This window comes from Paramormyrops kingsleyae, chromosome 1 (assembly GCF_048594095.1).
Source record: "Paramormyrops kingsleyae isolate MSU_618 chromosome 1, PKINGS_0.4, whole genome shotgun sequence".
Taxonomy (NCBI): Eukaryota; Metazoa; Chordata; class Actinopteri; order Osteoglossiformes; family Mormyridae; genus Paramormyrops; species Paramormyrops kingsleyae.
In genome coordinates, this window is record NC_132797.1 from 14,242,030 (window position 1) to 14,267,274 (window position 25,245).

Below are 25,245 nucleotides of genomic sequence, written 5' to 3' on the forward strand. Positions count from 1 at the left end.
CACTGGTTTGCTGGCAGACTAATAACACCACTGGGCCCCTGAGTGAGGCCCTTATCTCCCAAATGGATGTGGGCTGACTCTACACTGTGACCAAGGACATATACTGTATAAGACAGGCCATTGATACCCTGTCAGATTCAAGGGCCCAGCACTTTACAGGGGCCACAGTAGGGGCATGGATACCCTGTCAGATTCAGGGCCCCCAGCACTTTACAGGGGCCACAGTAGGGGCATGGATACCCTGTCAGATTCAGGGCCCCCAGCACTTTACAGGGGCCACAGTAGGGGCATGGATACTCTGGCAGATTCAGGGGCCCAGCACTTTACAGAGGCCACAGTAGGGGCATGGATACTCTGGCAGATTCAGGGGCCCCAGCATGTTACAGGGGCCACAGTAGGGGCATGGATACCCTGTCAGATTTAGGGGCCCCAGCACGTTACAGGGGCCACAGTAGGGGCATGGATACCCTGGCAGATTCAGGGGCCCAGCACTTTACAGGGGCCACAGTAGGGGGCATGGATACCATGGCAGATTCAGGGGCCCAGCACTTTACAGGGGCCACAGTAGGGGCATGGATACCCTGGCAGATTCAGGGGCCCCAGCACTTTACAGGGGCCACAGTAGGGGCATGGATACCATGGCGGATTCAGGGGCCCCAGCACTTTACAGGGGCCACAGTAGGGGCATGGATACCCTGGCAGATTCAGGGCCCCCAGCACTTTACAGGGCCCCCAAAACAGCAAAATCTACCAAACCTCCCATGGGGATCTGGCATTTCTTCAGATTGAAATGCCAAGGTTATGTTTTTGGCCCAGATACACCCCGGGCTGTGACCCCCATGCTTTGCTTTCACCTGTATGTGGGGTAGGAGAAAAGAGAGTTTCCCTGCGGAGATTACCCCACACAAAACTCCGATAGGGGAACTGCCATGACACTCAGGTGACTGGGGGGGGGGGGTCTTTTTCCTCTGGATATGAACAGGCTGCATCTTTAACCCCCCATCCCTGACCCTGGCACCTTTCCTCACCTCTGCAGATTAGCCATCAGGTTTACCATGTTCACCTTCCCAGAATTCCTTGGGGCCATCCCCTAAACTCGGGGAAGCCCCTTGACTCCCAGCCACTGACAGCTCAGGAAAGAGATGCACAATTCAAAGAGGGCACTGTTTTTCTATAGGTCAAGCACAGATAGGAATCTTCTTAGATGTTTCCGGAAAGGCCTTGTGACCGTAACAAGGCTGCAAATGCAGCAGAAGCTGATAGGTGAGTGACGATGAGTAATGCAGCTAAATGTGCGACTGGCAGAGATCTCAGCTTGGAGCTACTGGGATGCTAGTAGATACTGGTGTGCTAAACCAGCCATACAGAGCTGAGATCCCACCCCCAGCCGCCCCAAGTCAGTGGAGGAGGTGGGGGGGGTGGCTGAAAAACCGGTTTGGATCGCATTCAGAAAGCCCCCGTGAAGTCACGGGGCAGCCCCCCTCCCCCGCGTACACCTTGACACCGGTCCCCCGGAGAGGTGCGTGCCGTGATGCTCTGCTTTGCCCGAAGCGCGGTGAGTGATTCCCAGCACAGACACAGACGCCCATTGCTAAGCTGATCCACCAGTCAGCCTCCCGCCCGCCTCTAGCGTGGAGCTCTTAAACCGCTGCGCCCCGTAAGCAGATCGCACTCAGCACTTTAAGAAACCGCACCGAGAAAAGAAAAAAACGGACGCCGCTGACACGGTGAAACACAACCGCCACGCCGGCACCAGTGCCGTCCCGCGCTGAGCAGAGGCCCCGCCCCCCGGATCCCAGGCCAGACCTCTGCCAGGGCCTTGTGTCGTATTTTCAGATTTTCACATTTTTGGCAATGCGGGGGGGGGGGCAGTGATGGGTATGGCGTCTTTCCCCCAGACACGCGAACGCGCCATGACCTCGTCAAGCTGGGCGGCTCCCACTTGTGGCCATGCTGGCACACTGCACCTTAACTGGGTCACATGATGGACCAGCAGCTAAGGGCCACGAAACCATTCTATGGACCTGATTCCCATTACAATTTCTTCCCCTGGACCAGGGGTAGGCAATCTTATCCAGAAAGGGCCGCTGTGTATCCGGGTTTTTGCTGCAACTCCCTAATTACATTACTAATTAGAGAACTGATTGACAGAAGAGTCCTCGTTCTTGGGTTTGAACAGCTGACCTAAAGGTTTTCCCTAAACCCTGCACACATATTGACCCACTGCCTGTGCACTAGACCAACAGAATGCTGAGCTCTGGTCATTGCACCCATTCACTGCCAATCCATATCCTGGTCATTGTATGTATTGGTCTCTGATTTGCACATTGTTCCTAACTGCTACACAATGTATTACCATTTTCCACGTACTTCACTATTACTAAATGTATTTATTTGCACTATTTCATCACTGCTGTTGGTTTTCACTCACCTGTACCTTAGCAAATATGTAATCAGATTTGATTTGACGTGGTAGAGTACAGCTGGACCAAACTATGGCCCTGTGTGTCTTTACGAGACTTACAGCTTCCTTTCCCCCGAAAGAGCGTTATTAAGTTTATTATTATTAAGTTACTGTGGAAACCCACAATGCCGTCTCTCCTGTTTGTTTGGAATCACAATCGCCCTGTTTACTGAGGTCACATGGTACGCACTGCATAAACATAACCCGACCTCTCCCACTGCGTTTCATCGTTCATTAATTTCCAGCCCTTAACAGCATGTCGCGTGTTTAATATCACCAGTTAGGATTCTGTCATCCTTTGTTTTATTTTATTTATTTTTTGACAGAAACCATGACAGCCGCCCCACAGCCCTTCATAACGTGCCGGTAACAAACTGGCGGTTCTAGTGTTTAAAACACCATAAAGTGAGTGTACACAAGCATTCACACAAGTAAATATTTTGCTCTGTCCCCCAGGTTTGCTCAACTGGGGTTGCCTTTTGTTGAGGATAAACAGAGTGAAGAACTACTGAGTTGTCAAGTTCAGGAACGGGCTGGAAGAAGCAACGTTCTGACGGGAGTCTGTGCCGGAGTCTGAGGCAGTACCAATAGCAATGTTTGCCAAGCTTATCATGCCTGTCGCAGTCAGGAAGGGGTTAACGATTACACGCCTCTCCCCTCAGTGATGTGCACTAGTCCCCGGCGGCTTTGATATCACAAGAGCCTAAAAAAAAGAACCCCACACCCCTGCCAAGAGCGGTTATCATTTCAGGAAAGGTCACGGACTCTTCCGGAAGCTGACGGCGGGAAGCCTGTTTGTTTGTCAGGTACAAAAAATTAAATAAATAAATAACGGCATTCTGTGTAACTGTAACTTTTTGGCGGGTCTTTTTTGAAACGCCGGCTGCCTCCTCTGTTCTATGGCCAGCTATGCCCCCCCCCCCCAGCCCCATGCTGTCATTCTGGTGAATATTCGGGGCGACGCAGATGTTTGCCATGTTAAGGCAGTTTGCCAACTGGGATTTCTCAATCACACGCCTCGCAACACGAATCCGCTGCTTGGGAGAACGGGACAGACAGCAGATTAATTCCGGTCGATCTGAAATGTCATTCCCAACTCGCTGTAGAAAGCGAAAGTGAATCCTGACTAGTGCAAATCTCAGCTGAGCTTCAGTGCACGCTGTAACACACACACACGCTCCACCACGCCGCCACCCCGGCTGTGCAGTGCACTGGAGCCCGTCTGACAATCTATAAATGAAAATGATTCACCAGACACCAAAATGCTCTATGTCTTTTACTAAAATCATTACAATATATATATTAGCTTTGGAAATCTAGCAGGAGTGATGCTCTAGATACCGAAGCAGAGAAAACCAGAACTACCAAACTGACCTGGACACCTGTTACTTTTAACTGCATCTCTACTAGTGAAACTCCCCAAAATAACTACACTGACCCTTTCTGAAGTAAGCAGAGGATAAGAAATGAGAGGACCAGCTCCCCAACCTGACGACTGATAAAGATTTCCACCTATCAGCTGTCAGAGATCCACACACACAAACACACACACAAACACACGTGCTCATTGGGAATGACCTCACTGACCTTGCGGTCCTGCAACTCCTTGCTGCAGTCCGAGACAGCCTTCCGCTGGCGGTACCCGTATGCGGACGCGATTGACAGCGTACAGGAGAAAGCGGCCGGGTCGCCACCCCTCAAATCCGAGCCCCTGGGCAGGTAACCCCTTGTCGCCATGGGGGCGCGGTCCAGGCTGGGCATGGGGTGCGCAGTTTGAATCGGCTTGGAGCCCACCTCCGACTGCCTAAGCTTAGAGGCCACCCCAACCACCGGCATGGTCTGGGCGGGAAAAGGCAGGATTCGAAACAGAGACGCAGAGGAGACGCAAGATTAAAAAAATAAAAATTTTCTTAAAAACGAAGCAGTAAGCTTGTGCTCCGGTGCCACACTGGCTGGGAGAGAGGACAGCAAGCGTCTCCGGACGCCAGGGAGACGAGAGAGAAAAGAAAGATGAAAAAAAGAAAAAGCAAAGTTAATTTTAAAAAACACTGCCGGCTGTATAGGGCTGAAGCCTCTTAGGCAGAGGGGCAGTGGTCATCCACGGAGCGCGGCGTGGAGAGACTGAGGCGTCCTCACTGATACTATCCCCCTCCCTTCCTCCCTCCTGCCCGCCTGCTCTGACAGAGCTCCGCGGCACAAAACCAAACAGTCATCGGGGGCGTGACCTCCCAGCGGCGGGGGCCGAGGGGGTGTTTCTGCTCTGCGCGCTGCCTGAGAGCCCTGGCGCTGTGGCGAGCGTGCATCCACTCTCCCGGAGAACATTCCGGAGCAGACGTCCCGGGGGCGGCTCTGGGAAACAGGGCACGGCTCCAACTGTCAAAACTGCCCCCCCCCACCCCATACAGCTCTGTCTGGAAACAGACACCTCGTCCTGGCTGGCTCTTAGAGCAAGAAAGGTGGGGGGGGGGGAAGGGGGCGGAGGGGGGGCTCATTGGCCAAAACAAACAGCTGCTGGAGCAGCTTTCATGCCGGAAGTAAGAGTTTGTCCCAAGCCTGGTTCCTCACAGCCAACAGTTTCTGCATTGAGAAACCATGCCGTCCCCCCCCCCCAAAGCGAGCAGCCTGACCGCATACAGGGTCTCCGTGTCTCCAGGGGTGCTTGCGAGTGGAGAGGACCACCTGACAGGGTACAGAACCACATTCAAAAAGCTTATATACGCTAATCAGCGACCATTCTTTCAGTGTGCCAGAACCTTCCCCTTCGTTCCCCAATAACACCTACAGTAGAACCTTCTCCTGGGCAAAACTCAGAGGAGCCACATGTTTCAGATAGAAAAAAGCACAACTCTGCATATACTTAGAGTAATTAACTTGACAAAAATATGCCACACAACTGGACATTATTTTTAATTTTTTTTTACAGTTTGTAGGCTGGTGTGGAACATGAAAGAGACGTTTTATATGGAAAAGCTTACATCTGGTTTGCTTTAAGGCCTCGATACGAGTCAGGGAGGATTACTAAGCCACACCAAACCGGAACTTTTTAACATCGTATAATCTGGTGACAGAAGAACTCAACACGAGCCCGTTTCACGGCCTGATCAGAACCAGGCCCAGGTAGCTGCCTGCTTCCTGTGCCCATGAGGGCAAGACCTCAACTCGGGTCGATCCTTGGCTCGTGTTTCGCTGGTGTTTTCACCTGAGCTTGGCTGCCTTGGTGGGTGATTGAGCCTAATTCAGTCCTTAAAATCCTTTCTCTCAAGAGAGACACAGTGTAATGGACAGAGAGAAAGAGAGAGAGAGAGAGAGCAGGGAAAAGGAGCAGAATTCACTAGGGACCCGACTGAAGGTCCAAATCCCAGGTACTACACGCTCAAATGTCCCATTCTTCTCTTGTCCCTTTTTCAGTATTACCTGACCTATGTGAATACCAATCCAGCAGAGACAGCATGCTCCGCTCTAAAGATCAAAGGGAGCCCCTCCCCACCGCCAGCATCTCCAGGAAAGTGTGAAATCATGTCGCTCTAAAGATTACCGTCAGTCGGGGAGAGTCTTCCATCAAGCATGCGCCTGTACAGGTCATGAATACACTGACTGTTGTGGTGTCTCACAGTGCATATCACAGAGCTTTGGTGCACCAAGAGCAAAGGCGGCCAGAAACGGAATAATTGACCTGTTTAAACCCAGTGAAATGCTTTGGGTTCTGCTTCAGCCTGAGTGATGACATGTAGCTGGGAAAAGGCTGAGCAGAACATTGATTCGTCATAGTTTGAGACGTGGCCGAGTACTGAACCTGCTGTCAGCAGCATGCTGGGAAACCTCGAAGACCGGTGGGGTCGCTGGCTAATGAAAACCTGACTCCTAGCTACTCAAGAGTCAGCGCCAGCCATCTCAAACCACTACATCCACTGAGCTAATCACTGCCCTAAATGAAGGGTTGTCCCTCTCATCTACAGCTTAGCATGAGGAGTTTAAGATGGTCCCAGATTAGTGCCCTGACCCCGGTCTCTGCAACTATCAGGCAGGGCAGGTGTGTGGCTGATGGGGTAGGATGCTGTACCTGTGACCGGAAGGCTGCCAGTTCAAATCCCATGTTTGACAGTTTTCGCTTTGGATAAAAACGTCTGCTAAATGAATGTAAACATGCAGCCCCGTCTCCACACTTCATCCGTTCTAAAGGTTTATTCACACACATTAAGCTATTAACAAAACCAGCACATGCCACACCGGGACTGTTTCAAAAGGGGGCACCAAACTGTCAGGGAGATGTGAAACACCAGATAATATGGTGAGCATGCCTGCAAGATCAGGGGCGAGGAACCTGATCCATGGAGGTGCAGGTCTTGTGAATGGATGGCCTCTCAATCAGCCAATCACAGTGTATCCCTAGGACTTTATTTAAGAACCTCAGCTTATTATTGGTTGATTGAGAGGTCATCCCAAAAACCCACTCCCACACTGGCCCTCCATGGAACAGGTTCCACACCCCTGTTGTAGATGGACAGTGACCTATAACACAGGGAGTGAGGGGGGGGGGGGGGGGAATCACCCCACCTTCACAATGAAAACAACCTGCTGGAGGCACAGATAAGGCAGAGCCGGTCCCTGAAGGGCGCCATGTCAAAACAAACCTGCTAAGGGCGGGGGGGCAGTACACCTCGTCCCACCCAGAATGACAACGTTATCTCTGCCGGGCTCGACATGCCTGACGGAAAACACAACACCCCCCCCACCGCCTGTACAGGGCCGTGACGGCCGCCTACATGCCAGTCATCCTCTGACACGTGGCAAACTGCAGTGTCAACAGCGGAAAAAGCCGGGCTGTGGAAGGTTCCGGGTCCCCCGAACACGCAAGCCTCATCAGAGCAGTTTTCCTATAATTTCCGAAAACAGGTATAACACTGAAATCTCGAAAACTCGGTGGCATTTACATTTCGATTTAATACGTATATAAATTGTAGCTGTCACATCCTGACCCTATATTCAGCATTGGAAACAGAAGGAGAATGTATCCTGTTATTTGTCCTGAATCCCGAATATTAGCTTTCCTGTTAGCAGACGTAACACAGTGATGTACCAACTCATTCAATGCTGTCGATCCCTCTCCCCACACGGACTACATTAACCTGTCCACTGAAGGCGTCAGCGCTCCCTATGGGCTGAGCAGCAAGGCCGCGGAAATATTTACACAGCAAACCACAGCGGGGGATGTTCAAAGCGACCCGTCGCTCCGCGCTCAAAGCTAGCGTTAAACTGCGAGATTTACTACGGTCATATTCTGCCCTTCAACGTTCACTAAGGTCGTTGCCCCCCTCCCCAGCCATTAGTCCTTGTTACTGGATGGAGCTTCCGTCGATATTGGGACTGGGAATGCACAGCTGGTTCTGATAATATTCTAATGGATGGGTCCAGACCTCCGCTTCCAGGACGACAGACCTGCGCCTGCTGCACATTAGCATGAATGGCTGTCCAGTGGTGACAGAAGGTGTCATAATACAGTTTGGGCATGAAGCTGGATCAGAACTGGACCTCAGAACTACAAACATGACAGACAGGCAGAGCATGTACTGTGCACACATCTGTATTAGAAGATTTGTCAGCAGTGGACGGGACTAATCAGAGACTATTGCAAGTACTGCTTCTTAACCCATTTCTGCAGAAGGAGTAGAAATTTTATGCCCCTAAACCCAATGCAGGGATACATCAGACAGAACCCTTTAAGCAATACCTACAGGAGGCCCACAGGATTTCACAATCCATTTAACATTCAGAAGGTGCATTACCCTACATGACAACTAGGGGGCACTCTTTAGCAGAATACAGCAGAGGCATTTCCCTGGAAAGCAGTGAGATTTGCGCTTTAATAATCAGGTACTGAACCATAGCTAATTCTGGGCACAATCCATCAAGCTGCATGCTCGCATGTTTGGTAGAAGGGCCCTGGTACCAACCCTTCTGCTGCCAGCAGCTGCGTCTCGCAAACACTGTCCAGATGCGCTTCATCATACCCTTAGAGGGCCCAAGCACTCCCTCAAGACCATACACAGCAGCACCAGGCAAGTTGCTGAAAAAATCTCCCATTATAGTAATGAAGAAGTGCTGAGGGTATGTTGAGCAGCAGTCAGCAGAAGATGAACCGTAATCCACAGCTCCACATTCTCCTACTGCCTGCCCAGACTTACATGACAAATGCAGCTACATTAGTCCAAACAGCATTCTCATGCATTATCTAGCCATCCATCTCCTCACCGCCTATCCAGTACAGCAGAACTCTTATGCATTACATAGTGAAAACTGCAGCATGCAAATTAATTAGAAATCCAACAGAAGGCGGGAATGTGGGACAGGAGAGTGTTATAAGGTACATCTGGACTGCTGTTTAATCCCCTGGCAGCTTAGTCAGCAAAAACAGGTACACTATGTGGTTCTGTGGGTTAGGACTCGGTGGGTTGCTGGTTCAAATCCCATAACTGGCAGAGTGATGTCACGGTTGAGGTCTTGAGCAAGGCCCTTAATCCCATTTGCTCCAGGGACACAGCCTGCCCCTGACCCCTGGTCCTAACTTGCTTGTTACTTTGGATAAAAGTATCTGCTAAATAAATAAAATGCAATGAACTTAAAACAGCCACTAAAACCCTATGAAGAGCCCCAAATGAGATGAGACAAACATCTGCATTGATGCACACCTGTGCATGTCACGGCACGGACCTCCTAGGAGTCTGTGCCGACCTCGCGTGCGTCCTGGTGCAAGAGGAGCTGCAGCAGATGCTTGGCGACCACACAGCCTCCTGGCTGCGCAGCTGATGTGCGTCGCATGTGCCGTTTAAAGGCTTTATGCATTTTTAATGAGCCCTTCACTCCTCCCTTGGAAATACCTCGACTAGATGAGCTTTAGGTAACGGAATTTAACAGTACAGCAATATAACCCTCAACCACACTCCTCCACCTTACACATGTACAAACTTCCCATATATACATCCAGTAAATGTTATTTATTCTGCTAATAAACATATTATGGTCACCTGTAGCTAAATGTCAGTTCCAGGCCCTGAGTACAACACCGTTATTATGTTTTATTTATGTAGGAGATGCTTTTATCCAAAGCAATTGGTGATTAAGAGCCTTGCTCAGGAGGACAAGGGTAAAATCTCCCAGCCGCCCAGAGGATTTGAACTGACAACCTTCAGACCACAGCCACAGAATCCTAACACGCAGAGCCACACAGCGGCCCCCAGCACTTGCTGGATATTGGCTGGGTTCACTGTAGCTTTCTATAGTGCTCCTCAGTCGTGTCTCCTCACACCGTTATCAATGTAAGCCAACACACTGCTACAGGTAGCCGTAAGTCTAGAAGTCTTCCAGCCGCAGTTTTGGAAGAGATTCTTCATCTTTTTCTGAGGAGATTCACATTTAAAGGGTAAAAGATGAATGCCCAGAACATCGCCCTTGTGGCTTCAGGACAGATATCGCCGGCAAGCCCACAAACAAGATGCTGAGATCAATCACGCCACGGAGCGACCATGTATTCTTAACCAAAATACCTTTGAGAGGCAGCTAGGCTCCTTCAGAATGGTGCTCCTTCATCCTTAGTCTGGCTCCCTTTTGACCATAAGTAAAATGAGGCTCAGGACCACACACGAGGCTAAAGGGCGTTTTCCTCAGGACCACACAAGGACCGGGGGCTCCTCTGATGGAAGGTAACCTCGACCGTTGTGAGAGTCCACTCTGTTTGTACAGCAACTGCCTCTCAATCCTCAGCCCCATGTAAACCACCCGCTCCGGCCAGGAAATCCAAAGCGGCTAAACAGACAGCAGAACCGAAGCACGACGCTGGCTAATGGATTTAGCAAAACGCTACACGCCCACATGCTCAGGTGCACCGTGAAAGCTTCTGGGTCAGGGATGGAGGGTGACCTGAAAAGACGACTCACAAAGAACACTGGCATTTCCAAGGCCAGTCTGGGTGACTGTCTTTAAGCTTGGCAACAATGATATTAGAAAGCAAGTGATCAGGGCAGCTGCGTCTGCTGGACAGTGAGTGGCTCAGTGGGTTAAGAAAGCAAGCTTGCAATCGGAAAGTTGCTGGTTCAAAACCCATGTAAGCAGAGTGACGTCACCAGAAGCTCCAGAGCAAGGCCCCTAACCCCCAATCGCACCCGGGGCTGTCTGACCCTGCTTTCACATTAGATGTATCCCAGCTAACAGGGAACGTTCCCAGAACATTGGCTAAGCTTAAGCAAAGGTCTTCTCAAAGTTGGCAGAGAACGTTCTTACTGTAACATTAATGGAAAGTCCACATTTTACATTTTAACAAAAGCTCTGTCGGTTTTAGCACGATATCATTATTACCTAAATATCCTTTGGACATAATGTTGTTTTATGATATTATTTCACAATAGTGCTATATGTGTATACTATGAACGCACCGTCTAGTCCCGAACCCATGCCTTTCAGGCTTAAAGCCACAGTGCTATCCGCTGCCTACCATGCCCATTGTTTGTTTCTATGTTATTATTCTTACTCATAGTAATGGGACAACATTCTGGGAGCATCAGGAAAACTCAACACTTTGAACCATAATCATAACATTTGATAAACGTTCCTAGAATGAAAAATTGCTAGCTGGGATGTGGCTTATAAAGGTGTCTGCTAAAGAAATAAAGCTAAATGTTAGCCTAGCATATTAGCGGAGGCCTCACTGAGACCCACCGCTGACTAACAGCCCTCTAAATCCAGCAGTAGCTGAGAAAGTCATCTTCAGGGTCTGCTTCTTTTTATTCACAAGTTGAATGGGATGAGACATTAAATGCTAAGCTCTAATGCTAACACTTAAGCGGACTCACCGCCTTGAATGGGATTGTCTTTGTGTGGTTAAACAGCCCTCGCACATCAATCCGTTTCACACTGGCGTCATAAACTGCAGAGTACAGCAGATTTTTAGCTTAGATTTTTTTTTTTTCTGGAGGAGGGGGTTCTTAAATCCACCTAATATATACACACTCTGTGAAACGGCACGCAGAGGTAGGTGTGGTGCTAGCTGAGCGACATGTTCACAACGGAGAGAGCAGCAGAGATGTCAGCATCGCTCTCTCAGTCCATCGTTCATCACGCTGTACGGGCTGCTTTACGCGGGGGTGGGGCGGCAGGTGGGGGGGGGGGTGGTGGTGGGGGCTCACAGAGGACCTATAAAAAGCTCCATCGATCTCGGACGACATCCCCTGGTGAATTAGGACACCTGGCGGGGCGAGGAGATTTAAAGCTTTGGCAGAGGACCCTTCCGCTCCAAGCCAACCGCTTTTACGGGCCTCAGCGGGCGGGGCCATAAAGTGGCGTTCAGAAAGAGCTTATACGCTCGCGGTGGCCCCATCAGTGCACCGTCACGCACACACCTCTCCCACAATGCGTGTTCCAGGATACCGCCTGCAGCAGCTGGGGGGGGGGGGGGGAATTTACTGCCAGTGACATGTCAATCATGCTAATATGCAGAAACCTAGATATTTCAACTGCTATACCAGTCTTTTTGGAGGGAAAAGAGGAAAAAAAACATGTGCAGCCATCAAAACACAGTTCTCTTCCATTTGCCCCTGAGCCAAGTGTCACAATTCTCAGTTTTAAAATTTGTATAAGTTTGCAAAGACTTACAACGTGCACACGTGGATCATATAAGCCCCCCAAACCTTAAAAAACATCACCTTATTATATCTGGCTAAGTAGCAGGTCCAGTCCCTTGGATCTGGTGCAAAGCTGTGTTAAGATTGGCTACAAAAAATGGTCAATCTCCACCCATTGGACAGTCCCGTACAGTCCACCTCTCTGCTCCTCGACCCACAGGTCCCAAGACCTACAGCTGATCTGCATTAGTTCTACAGTATGTAAACTACTGCACCGTGCCACTCGGACTGGAGCTCGCGGCCAAGGCAGGAAAAACAGCAGCCTCACCACCGGATATCCCAGCATGCTCAGCTGCTCAATTATCTCTCGGTTTCCACGAGATCCGTAAGGCAGTTCCCGAGCACGTGAGAGCCCCTACAGGAATAACCGTTGATGAAAGCTGAGGCAGGAGGGTTTTTGGGAGGGGGGCAAAGGAAGAGACACACGGTGCCCAATTAAGGTGTTCTCAGAGAGCCGGGCACAACTCGCTGCCAAACGGTAAACAGCGTGCTGGACCAGGGCCACTGCGGCCCTCTCTAATTAATGCCCCCACACTCCAGTGTTTAGGAGGGCAGGCTTTGGGAGGAGCAATCTATAAAATGCTTTGCAAAGAGTCAGGCTTGCTGAGGGGCATGGGAAGGCCAACAAACAGCTCGGACCCTTGCCGTCCGGACGGCATATGTTGACTGCATTACCCCTCCCCAGCCAGTGTAGCTCTGAGGATACCATTGCTGTAAAACCAGTATCTGTAGTACCGTTGATACAGGGACCTAAAGTAATGCTCATCAGGGACCTGTAGTATCCCTCATTCCGGTACCTATAGTACCCCTCATTCCGGTACCTACAGTATAGTATCCCTCATTCCGGTACCTATAGTACCCCTCATTCTGGTACCTATAGTATCCCTCATTCCGGTACCTATAGTACCCCTCATTCCGGTACCTATAGTACCCCTCATTCCGGTACCTACAGTATAGTATCCCTCATTCCGGTACCTATAGTACCCCTCATTCCGGTATCGGTAGTACTGCTCATTCAGGGACCTACAGTACTGCACATTTGGGGACCTGTGCTAACGCTTATTCTGGTACCTGTAGTACCCCTCATGCTGGTAGCTATAGTACCTCTCATTCCAGTACCTGTAATACCGTTCTTTCAGGGACCCACAGTATCGCTCATTTGGGGACCTGTAGTACCACTCATTTGGGGACCTGTAATACTACTAACTGAAGTGCAAATTCCCAAAACGCATTCAGTCCACGGGATATGTTTTCAAGAAAATATCTGTGCAACTTTAACAAAAGTTCTTTTTTTGATCACTTGAGAAATGAAGGAGCTTTAGTTCCCAATACTCTAACATATGACGAGGAAGCCTGACTTTAGGTCATTGCAGGTCTCAACTCAAAAACAACAAGCCACTCACTGTTCTGAGCCTTATATAAATGAATAACTTTCTGCCTGCAAGACACCAAAAGTGAAAAAATTCCAAAAGCCCCCCCCCCTCCCAAAAATGCCCGCCATCTCACACGGCAGGTTAATAATTGAACAGCCAACATGACGTTCTCAAGATGTTTGAGTGACAATACAGGATTGCACATTCCTATTGCTTCTGAGCCCTGCTGACAGATATGTGTTGAATGGGACCCATTGACAGCGAACGAAACCTCAAAGTAAACATGTAACCACACAACGGAGAAATGCCGAAATCATCACGCGCATTTCAGATTGTGTTCAGATAGCCAGCAGTGCATCGCTGAGCTGCAATGGGAACAGGGGACCAGGAAGCAGCCAGTGGAGCGGAGCCAGCCATGAACTCTCAGCGACCCGCGGGAGCTCGCAGCAGTAATGCGACGAAATCTTCCCAGGCTTCACCCAAAACAATGCCGCTCTGTAAGTCATCAGCCCCGACTTGAAACCCGAATGCAATACAGCCTTTTTTCCCCCTGAATGAGTCGGATATGGAGGCAGTTTCCAAGAACGGAATAGTCCACGGATACAGAGCCATTCTGATTATCTCCGGTTGTGATGTTTCTCCTTCTTGCCCGCCGATTGTCCTACCCTCGCTAAAAACTGCATCTGACAGCGTGACGCTCAAAAAGCTTTACATAAATTACCAGCGCAACTGCAAAACAAACAGCAACAGGTACCAAGACACTTCAGTTTCAGCTGGAGAGTGAAAACACGGTAATTACAGGCTGTGTGTACCACGAGTGGGTGGCCGGAATCAGGGAAACGTGAGCTTCATGTAGAGGAGCAAAAATAAGGATCACAGGGGTAATAGACCATAGCATTTCAGATTCCCCAGACCTGAACGCTCGCGAAAAGAGCCACAGCCTGAGGGTTTTGTGAAGTGGTTTCAACCCACTGACCACAGAGGTGATTCAGTCTAATTGTGGTCTTCACCAGCTACCTGCAACGTGCCATTCCAAATCGCATCTGAAATAAAAGCCGCAATTCTCACCCCTCGAAAAGCTCCGTGCAAGCCAAAGGTGCGTCAAGAGAGATTAGTAAGCTTAGACTCTGAGAGAGGTGAGACGTAAATAAAGCGACAAAAACCAAACAAGAAAATAATACAGTATAGCTGAGGTGCGTGTTAGCTAAAGGCGCGGGGTTCTAGAAAATGCAGAGAGATTACTGGCAAACCTCAGATGGCTTGAATGGCCAAAAGGCATCGCATATGGAGAGTGTCAGTGCCGGGAGAGAATGGAGAGATAATAAATACGTAGGGAACACGGAAAACCTCAGGAATAATGACGATAAGCAGAGGATTCCCGAAGGCTTGGATTCAGACGCTGGTCACTAGGCCCGCGGGTCGGTTTCGTTTGGGGAGTGTCAGTGGCGGACAGCGGGTTTGGCTGCAATGGGCTGGGGGCCTTGCAAGGCCGTCATACCTCTGGACCTAATGCACACCAGAGCCAGAACCCCCCCCCACCCCCCCCACCCCGTAAGGGAAGGGGGGGTTAAGTTATAAAGCAGAGGGAAAGGAGACACCCTGCGTTTGCACACTGCGGGACACACATGCTCATTATGGCGAGGGCGCGTACTTAGAACCGGACACGCCGACAAATTACTGCGGTGAAGAGACGCCAAGGGAACAGGCTGTACGCCGCGTCCCCGTCCGACCCAAAATTCACACACCAAGCGCAGGTCAGCATTCACCACGGCCAGCCTGACTTTCAACTGAATCTTTACAGATTTTCGCCCCAGCTGGGGAACTGCTGTTGAACCCAAATTATCAGCCCTAATAATACGCTGAAACTGAAATTAAACGAGTCACTCAGCCAATAAAATTAACCACTACAGGTTAAACAGAACTTACCGAACCCAGATCCTGCGATACCCACGAAGTTTGCAGATGACAGCAAAGCAGAGGCACTCTACTACAACGGTTAAAAATTTCTGGCTCACCAGGTCTGATTTTGCATGAGCCGTACGGTAACCCCGAGCCAATCCTGCCACACACCGGGGGAGGGGGACAATTTATGCAAGACGTACAAAACAAGCCTTACGAGCAGTCAGGCGGATGAGAATCGAATGTCACGCGGAGTCTATCTCACGGGCGATATCTCACGGGGTTGGAGCGACACAAACAGGTTCCACCACAGCAGACGGGCCTTGCAAACAATGCCGCTTGTGAGAGGTGTGAGCGTGCGTGTAAATCCACAGCGTATTCCATAACGCAGATGTGGAGCAGGAAAAATAACCACTCCAACCCCCCAGCGCGGAAATTAACCACAAATATATCAGGCTTATTTTAAACTAACTGTTAATGTTGGCTCTTGCTTTGGGGCAACTCTCTTCAGAAGGGAATTTAAAAATTGGTCTGAATTCATTGGAAAAATGGGGCAACACAGTGACTCAGCAGGAAACACTACGGCCTCACACCTCCAGGGTTACGAGTTCAATTCATGCCCCCCGGGCTGTACGTATAGAATTCACACGTGTGTCCCGAGGTTGTGATGCATGGATGACGAGTCTTTATGGGCTCATCAGGGGCACATTTTAACGGAAGACCACACACAGGCAGGAAGCGAAATCCAGAACCGCTGTGATCGGGTCACTGTGCCTCACCTGCGGGAGACAGAACTCTAGGCTGTGGCTAGTAAGATTCATGGGAGACACGGAGCCAGAAAGGATGTACACATCCCTCTGCCGCCTCAGACCTCGAAAGGCTCAGCGACAGCATGAAATACATTCCAATTCACTCATTTAACAGATGACTTTGCAAGCTTCTGATCAGCAACACAGCAACCTAACCTGCTAAGCCACATACCACCTTCTGGAACCAAGATAAAGTAGAACAGAACAGTGCATCCAAGCCATCGGCAAACTATGCAGTCGCTTGGAACTATGCAGCTAGGAAACAGGCACACATTCATATCGTGACAGCAGGGGGCATCGCCAACATGCCAAGCCCGAGTAGGTATTATCTTATTCACCACAGGCTCCCCACTGGCAATTAAAAGCGTTCGTCTTCCAAGACGGTGGCGGTTTATACTCTCCTTGCCACGCTGCCGAATCCCCTCCCCGCTAACCCGGCGGTCCGACTCGCTCCACATTACAGCACTAATGACACTCCATTAGGAGCCTCTCGCTAGTGCTACAGCTAAACCGTCACAGATGTGGGCCTCCCCGCTACAGCCAGACTCGAACCGGAGCCACTGCCGCTAAGTGGATTTGCCTGCTTCCAGTTTTACCATAACGAGGCGATTACGGCGTGCCTCCCGTGTACGGCAACCCGGCATTAAAGCGGCAGGCAAACGGGAGGGGCTCAGCCCGTCACGGCAGTCAAACGCAGAGGCGCCCGGCGAGGGTCTTGATGCGTTTCCTGCTCACGTTAGCCGTGGGCGCTAACTCGCCAGTCGTCCCATCCGTCTCTTTTTCACTCCATAAAGTGCACATTAACATCTCTGCCCTCCCCGGTAGTGGTGACTCAGTCTAAATATAGGCGGGGAATTAAATCGAAGGATTTTCCCTGCCAAGACTTTGGATCTCCACCCAACAGAACAACAGGGCTGAAAACAGCTCTCTTCTTCCAGGCTGCGGTGGTTTTGCCATCTCTGTTATTATTACTGCTGAACCGCCTCCCAAAAACCGAAGAAAGAATGGTTTCGAATGCCGTTCCTTTGTCTCGAGAATTTGAATGACCTAATAGGAATCAACTGGAGGTGGGATTGGAAAAAAAACTATGGGGAACAGAATTGGAGTTGAATTTGAATTTCAGGGAGATTTAAGTTCCAACTCCAGTTCTATTTCCTGATTTGGACTGGAATTGATCAATGCATTCCGGAATGGCCCCAACACTGACTCTCAGTGGTGAACACAAGGTGAAAAGGACTTTGAGTAACTTATCTTTAAACCAGCGGTCATACCTGACACCAGGACTTACAGACCTTACGGTAAACTGGGTGATGCCACTTAGATCTTTGTGGAAGGCAACATCTAACCACCTGTGGAATCTGATTTAAAAAACGCCCATGAGATCAGCTCATGTTGCTTCCCGGAAAAAACCAGCAAAGCCTCCCCAAGCTGGTTCATTTGCAGAGTGATGACTTCCCTACCACCCAAACTTGCTGAAGTTGAGCATGAATTCAATTGTGCTCTGGCATGTTTTCTGGATTTGTAACTCCAACTGTGTATCTTATACCCATTAAATCATGGAACATATCGAACACATAATGTATGTGCACATCTGGCAGATGTGTGTCATTCCCTTTCATGGAAGGTAATCCACACATCCCACCTTAGGCATATTGATTTCAGGAAGGCAGATGAAATTTGTCGACTGTGGGGTGCTTACAGTGAAATTTGTGGACTATGGCTAGAGTACGGGTGGGCAATCTTGTCCTCAAAGGGCCGGTGTGTGTGCAGGTTTTTGGGACAACCTTTATGTCTGCTGTTCAAACCCAGGTGTGGGGACACTTCTGCCAATAAGTCCTCTAATTTGTAATCTAATTAGGGAGTTTCCATGAAAGTGGTCAAACTTCTTGCTCGTTCATTTTACCGTTGCTGATTAGTGGAAGGACAGATTTCTGGGACATTGTGCACCATTCACGGGTGTCAGGGAGCTGCTGTCAGTTGGTGGGATGTCTGGTAATCAGCTTTATTGTGAATTCATTATTTGTCTCAATAGGTACAATGGGCTAAATTAAGACAGAGCTTAGAGAGAAACAGAAAATATTGCAGAAATGTTATCAGAGCTTGAGGCCTGCAGGGAAAAAGACTTAAACATCCAGAAGACTGGGCCTCCTTCAACTGACGCTCTTAACAAGCCTTGAGGCCTGACTCTAGACAGCAGGCCTTAAAATCCAGCCTCCTGCAGAAAACGGGATCCTTTCATTCATAAACTGTATGATAATGATGTCTCCAGGAGCCACGCCCACTCACAGTTCTGGCCCATCTCTAGCCTTGGTCCACTCGGCTGGGCCTGTTTAAATCACGTCGCTAAACTCCACATGGGAAACAGGCAGCAAGCAGCCAGCTTCCACGCGGAAACCTCTCTGGTTCACGTTACCCTCAGGAACAATATAGAAACAAACCGGAAAAATTTAATGAAAGAGTAGTGTGGTGGGAAGGTTTGCCCAGTGATCTAGAGCCCATGGAGGGAAGCCTGCTATAGAGTGATTGTACAGCAGGGTGGCTGTAAGTAGAACATGGGACGTAATCGTGGTATGCCGCTGGGTCAGTGCACTACCCGTCTGGGGAGAAATGCATTGTGGGACAGTTCACTTTGGATGGGGGGGGGGGGTGTAAAATATGGAGGAAGAGAAGCAGGCCACATTATCCCTGGGGAGGGCTACTGTCTGAGTGGGAGGGGGGGAGGGGTCAGCTGGGGATGGAGGGGGTCTTGCAGACCGTAGAGTTGCATATAGGCTGAGGCAGCTACGGCAGCCCAGCCGCGGAGATCGCAAATCCACCCGCTGGACTGTTACAACGGCGCGGCCTTAGATGACATCATCACAGTTGCTGAGGTCTGCTTTTTTCAAGGAGCCCCCCCCCACTCCCCCCGCGGGCATGGGGTCAGCGAGGACGGCGAGCCGGAAGGCAGGACCAGGCGCACCAATTAGGTCTTCACGGAGCCTCAAAGCGGCGGATCACGGAGCCTCAAAGCGGCGCTGATATGCGTGACCAACTCGCCACACGTGTTGGCGGCGAGCCGTCGCGAGTCCTGGCGTGCCGCCGCCCCGCAATCTGCCGGCTTCCCGCGGCCCGTGAGAACATCCCGAGGATGTAAATCTAGCCGACACTCCGATGGACTTGCGGGTCATAAGCAGAACCGGACACGCCGATATATCAGCGAATCGGAATTCATACGTTCAGCTCGATGCGAACTTAGCGGCTTATTAACAGTCTGTGAAAAGAACAGAATGGCAAAAACGATCTGTCATCTGATATAAGAGACGATTATAAAGCATAGTCATTTCTGCCAACCCCAGAATTTGGAGCAAACTGAATCTGGACACAGATATGTGTGTGTATAAGACATTAACACAGCTAAGTTGTGCTCTCTGATAGCACGGTTGATTGCCAGCTAATAGCCTAAAGCATCTCTAAACTACACACTGCCAGGTACCAAGTCTGTAAAGAGACAACTCAGGCTAATTTAGTTAATTATCCCACAGGCTCCAAAACGTCACTGTGACCGAACAAATGGTTCCGAAAACACTTCAATCATCTGCATGGCTACATTTTGTTTTATGAATGTTCATTTAAGGCAGAAAAAAAAACACAACCTTGATTATGCTTTGAAAAAGGACACATTTCCCAGTATTTTCCCTGTATTTTGAAACAAAGCCTGAAAAACAAAGCCGGGCATCTGCAGGTTAGAATGACTGCTCAGCGGTTTTTTATTTTGTCATGAATAATTACATGGAGAGCAGCGTTGTGGGGGACAATGATGGAAAACAGTCCTATTCTGTTGCGGACACCAGGCAGCGAGATACCGCAGAACATGAATAGTATCTGTGTCTCCTGGTCGTTTATTTAGAAAAAGACAAAGAGACAAACTGGGAGGCTACCATTCCCAGCACTGGAGTGTCTGGGCTGAAAAGGGGAACACCGGGAAAGCACCAACAAGCAAGACGCAGCAGAGCTTGGGGACGAAGGTACCCGATTATTGGGGGGGCAAGAGTGGCAGGGCATTCTTCTGCCCCGCTTCTGAGCCGGTGATACCAGTGGGTTGGGCTGTCCCCCGATTCTGACTCCCAGCCCAGGCCCTTAAGCATCCCCAGATTACACGGGGGCAGCTTACCAAGGCACACTGCTCAGAAACACCATGTACCCGTTCGCCTGCCATGATCGATTACCAGTTCCAGCCGGCTGCTTCGCGTCTTTCAGAGTTTCGGTCTAACTTCTCCGCCGCTTCACACAAGGAGGCCGGCAGACGGTGCCTCCTATGAGCTTGCAGATTGATGTCAGGAAGCAACAGAGGCGGACATTTCAGGTCCAGAAAGTAAAAATCCAAACCGGGTTTTTGTTTCAACCAACCAGTTGAGTACTCTGTGACTGTCACTCTTTATATTCAACATGGTTGGTTGAAACTAAATCCTGGTCTGGATTTTTACTTTCTGGATCTGGAAATGTCCAGCTCTGGGAAGCAACAGCTGGTTGACATTGAGTTGCGTCCCCCAATAATCCTCTTCAAGCAGCCCTGCATCCCATATGTGCAAAGGGCACGCTGTATTTCAATGTGTCACATGTGATATTACGTTATCCAAACAAGATGGGGACGGCACTCCATTACAGAAAAGGTAAACATACATTTGGTTCAAGGGCCTAGAAGGACGTAAGTAAGCCAGCATTGGCAGGCGCATGGTGGGCAGGCCTGCCCAGTCATATGTTGTATCCAGACAGCTCTGAAGGGGAACTGCAGTGCAGAAAGATGGCGACGTAATTGGTTTCATGCCTCGCAGCTCCTCAGACACGGGTCAGGACGCCCTCTGTAATTATCCACAAGTCCGTCAAGCTGGATGCCATGGTGGACCGTCGTCATCCGCCGGAAAATACCCTCACGGCAAACACCTCCAAAATGGGGATCAGGTCCTGCTGTTCTGCCCATCTGCCCATTCATAATCCATACAACAGATGATATGTTAAGTTAAAGGACAACTTTGCTACAAGACAAACCAAAGACTGCGATTTTCTTTCTGCAGAGAGAGCATGAAAAACAGCCCACCCTTTGTTTTAGAGTGGTGGCTCTGAGGCTAGGAATCTGTGCCAGTAACTGGAAGGTTGCTGATTCAAATCCCCTGAATGCCCAGAGTGATCCTACTCCATTGGGCTGTTGAGCAAGGCCCTTAACCTGCAATTGCTTCATCCTGGGTATGACGTTAATCTACATCCAGCCCTGTAAGGAGGTCCTCCAACTTTCAGGGAAAAATTTGGGGGTTGGTGGCAGGATTGGCAGTCCAGCCACTGGAAAAAACTCACACTGGTCTATTCAGACTGGTGTGGGGCTGAAGTATCACCATCCACATGGCTGCACTCAGGTTCTCACCCCTGAGGTGAGGTGTCATGTGACGGGTGCACGACACGCTGTATCAGCACGTGCTCCTTACATCTCTCTCTTTGTTTTCAAAGAGCATCTTACTTCTTAATTACTTAGTGTAGATTTATATTCAAACCCAGGCCCTATGCCTCTTCTCCTCCCACCCTATCGCTCTCTCCATTCTTCTCTCCATTTTCCCTCCATATCTATCCATCCCCCTCCATGACACTTTCTCCGCTCCATCTCTCTCCCTCCCCACTCAGTCTGTCTCTATCCCCCTTCATCTCTCTCCACCCCTCCATCTCTTCCCATCCCTGCCTCCATCTTTCTCTCCCTACCTCCTTCTATCTCTCTCTCCTTCCTTGTGCTGCTTTACCCATATGGCTTCCTGGTTGCTTTGGGACAGCAGACCGGGGCTTGTGCCCAGGGTCCCCCGGACGCCATGGCTGATGGAGAGCATCGGTCGTACGACACCCAGCCACCTCATCCTGGCCCCTCCATCAGCTACCCCAGCCAGGGGTAATGGATGGGAGGAGATGGCCTGCCTAGAGTCTGAGGGGGAGGCCTCGAAAAGCACATGTACCCCCATTATTAGGGCCCGGTACATGCACTGAAACAGGATTTGGCCCCTTCGAGAAATCCGCCCAAGTGATGCCCAACCCTCTGGCACGTCCCTCCATCTCTCACATTCCCATTTCCCCCTGCTCCACCCCCCCCCCCCCCCTTCAGATGTCTAGACATCATCCCACCTCCATGAGCAATTGAGTCGTCTACCCTAATAGGTCAGCATCATCAGCGATGCATGCTGTCCAAGCTCATAGACCGCAAAACAGGGGGGTTTGCCCATGGCTCAGGGGCAGATGGGGCAGGATGGGAGGAAAGAGCGATCGAATCCGGCATCCAGCCCCCGTCAAGCCTTCCATCTGGTCGCTGATTGAGCGTCCACTGCCCTGACGAAGCAGCTCCATCGGTCATCCGTGAGCGAGATGAACCTAGCAGCGTGATGGTGCTTCCGCCTCGGCACCACAGGTCCCGAAACCACAGCAAAGCGCGCAGCTCCAACAGCCAGGCATCCTGGCCTGTGGGCGCTCCGCTACGCAGTGAAACTCGGAAGCAATTAAACTGGCGTCTCACCACCACGACAGGCAGCCCGTGCCGTTGGCATGGGGGGCATATGGGGCAGGACTGCCACCCGCCGTTTTATTGCTTTGGGCTGACAGGTTAATAAACAAGTGAGGACGGGTCATTTTTGCAGTGGGGGGGGGGGGGTTACAGCTGACAGGAATGCGTGATGCAGTGCCCCCCACTTCTGCATTCCCAGGATGTACATCTTTTGGTTTGCCTGTTTTACGTAACGACAGGTGTCGGCTTACAACCATTCAGGTGTGGGTTTTTATGTATAAAATGCATAGAACATCCCCCCCCCCACGCTGTGTGTGTTCTCCATGTGCCCAAAACCTGCACTTAGGTGCACTGCCACCTCTGAACTGCCTGAAGTGCATACTTGTGTGTGGGTTATTGTCTCCCGCAATGGAATAAAAACCTGTTATTTTTGATGTTGCGGGGACCATTTTCCAAGTCCATTTGCCAAAAGTCTCATATTTAGTTTGGTTACTTATGATAAAGGTACGGGGCTGAGTAGGGGTTAAGGTCGTCATGTTGGGATTAGAGTTTTCTCCATAGAAATGAATGGAGAGTCCCCACAAAGATATAATTACAAACCCGTGTGTGTGTGTGTGTGTGTGTGTGTATGTGTGTGTGTCCCGTGACCGACTGGCACTCAGTTCGACGAACAATCTGGAACCTGCCAGATCACACGAGGCACCACTGCAGAAGAATCATTGAAACACGAGTTCAAGGTTCTCTGACAGCTTGTCTGTCTTTCTCTATCATGGGGTGTATTGTGGGGATGTAAGACACTATCTTACAATCCGTAAAATTACAGAGAAAAAAATAAACTGCAATGAATTGCAAACAGCTCAGTACTTCACATTCAAACATTTATATAATTTATATACACATTCACTTTCTGTCTCCATCTCTCATATATATCTTATGAGAATCTTTATCTTTATTAAATACCAAGAAAAATGTCAAAGCATGTCAAAGAAAAGCCTAATTATTCTGTTGGAGGAAAAAAACAGTCATTGTTTCCTATAAGAAAAAACGTTGCTGACCTACTCATGTTACTCAGAAGGTGTGAATACCCTCCCAATGAGCAGAATCTGTGTGGTACTTTCTGAACATGCTTCATTTAACAATGGGAAGCGCCTCTGGGCCGCGCCACTCCAGTTACAGTGTGGGGGGAGGAGGGTGGGGCCCTGCCTCGACTGTCCTGATCCTTCAGGGAACGATTCCCCCCTGAGCGAACATGGCGTAATGGCTCATTTAGTGTGACACCTGAGATGGGCGCCTTGGAGCACAGGCGGCAGAGGAAGGCCCGGCGTTTTCCGTGAGAAGCGAATGTTGAGGATTAAATGTCGAGCCTTGGCACTGAAGCCACACCCATGTAGGCGCAGGCTAATTTTGCCCAACGTGGGCCGTGTTATGGATACGTGTGTATCGGGGGGTCATAGCTAATGCCACGTACAAGTACCACCATCTTCAAACGAGAAACAGGCTCCTCGTTCAATATGATAGACCTGTGCTTCCCATGATTACACATTAGGAATGACGAAAGCCTCAGCACAGCTAGTCCTAACACCGCTGACACCTGCCCGGGATCTGGAAAAAAGGAAAGCAATGTATTTCAGCATACCACGCATCATTACCAAAGATAGCGGTGTGTTAGAGTATACCACGCATCATTACCAAAGACAGCGGTGTGTTAGAGTATACCACGCATCATTACCAAAGATAGCGGTGTGTTAGAGTATACCACGCATCATTACCAAAGATAGCGGTGTGTTAGAGTATACCACGCATCATTACCAAAGATAGCGGTGTGTTAGAGTATACCACGCATCATTACCAAAGATAGCAGTGTGTTAGAGTATACCACGCATCATTACAAATGATAGCGGTGTGTTAGAGTATACCACGCATCATTACCAAAGATAGCGGTGTGATAGAGTATACCACGCATCATTACCAAAGATAGCGGTGTGTTAGAGTATACCACGCATCATTACCAAAGATAGCGGTGTGTTAGAGTATATCACGCATCATTACCAAAGATAGCGGTGTGTTAGAGTATACCACGCATCATTACCAAAGATAGCGGTGTGTTAGAGTATACGACGCATCATTACAAATGATAGCGGTGTGTTAGAGTATACCACGCATCATTACCAAAGATAGCGGTGTGTTAGAGTATACCACGCATCATTACCAAAGATAGCGGTGTGTTAGAGTATACCACGCATCATTACAAATGATAGCGGTGTGTTAGAGTATACCACGCATCATTACCAAAGATAGCGGTGTGTTAGAGTATACCACGCATCATTACCAAAGATAGCGGTGTGATAGAGTATACCACGCATCATTACCAAAGATAGCGGTGTGTTAGAGTATACCACGCATCATTACCAAAGATAGCGGTGTGTTAGAGTATACCACGCATCATTACCAAAGATAGCGGTGTGTTAGAGTATACCACGCATCATTACCAAAGATAGCGGTGTGTTAGAGTATACCACGC

At 49.7% G+C, this 25,245-nt stretch overlaps 1 protein-coding gene across 4 annotated transcripts in view; it reads right to left on the bottom strand.

The window, feature by feature from the left end:
- Nucleotides 1–25,245, bottom strand: part of nav3 (neuron navigator 3) — a 247,046-nt gene that overhangs the window by 110,526 nt on the left and 111,275 nt on the right. For 2 of the 4 annotated variants that reach the window (XM_072710115.1, XM_072710103.1), the window contains exon 1: nt 4,052–4,646. The exons of the other annotated variants lie outside the window; for them this stretch is intronic. In XM_072710115.1, coding sequence (XP_072566216.1) covers nt 4,052–4,300 — 249 coding nt within the window. In that variant the 5' untranslated portion in view covers nt 4,301–4,646. Of the gene's footprint in view, nt 1–4,051; nt 4,647–25,245 lie in introns of those variants that run through there. 4 annotated transcript variants of the gene reach the window in all.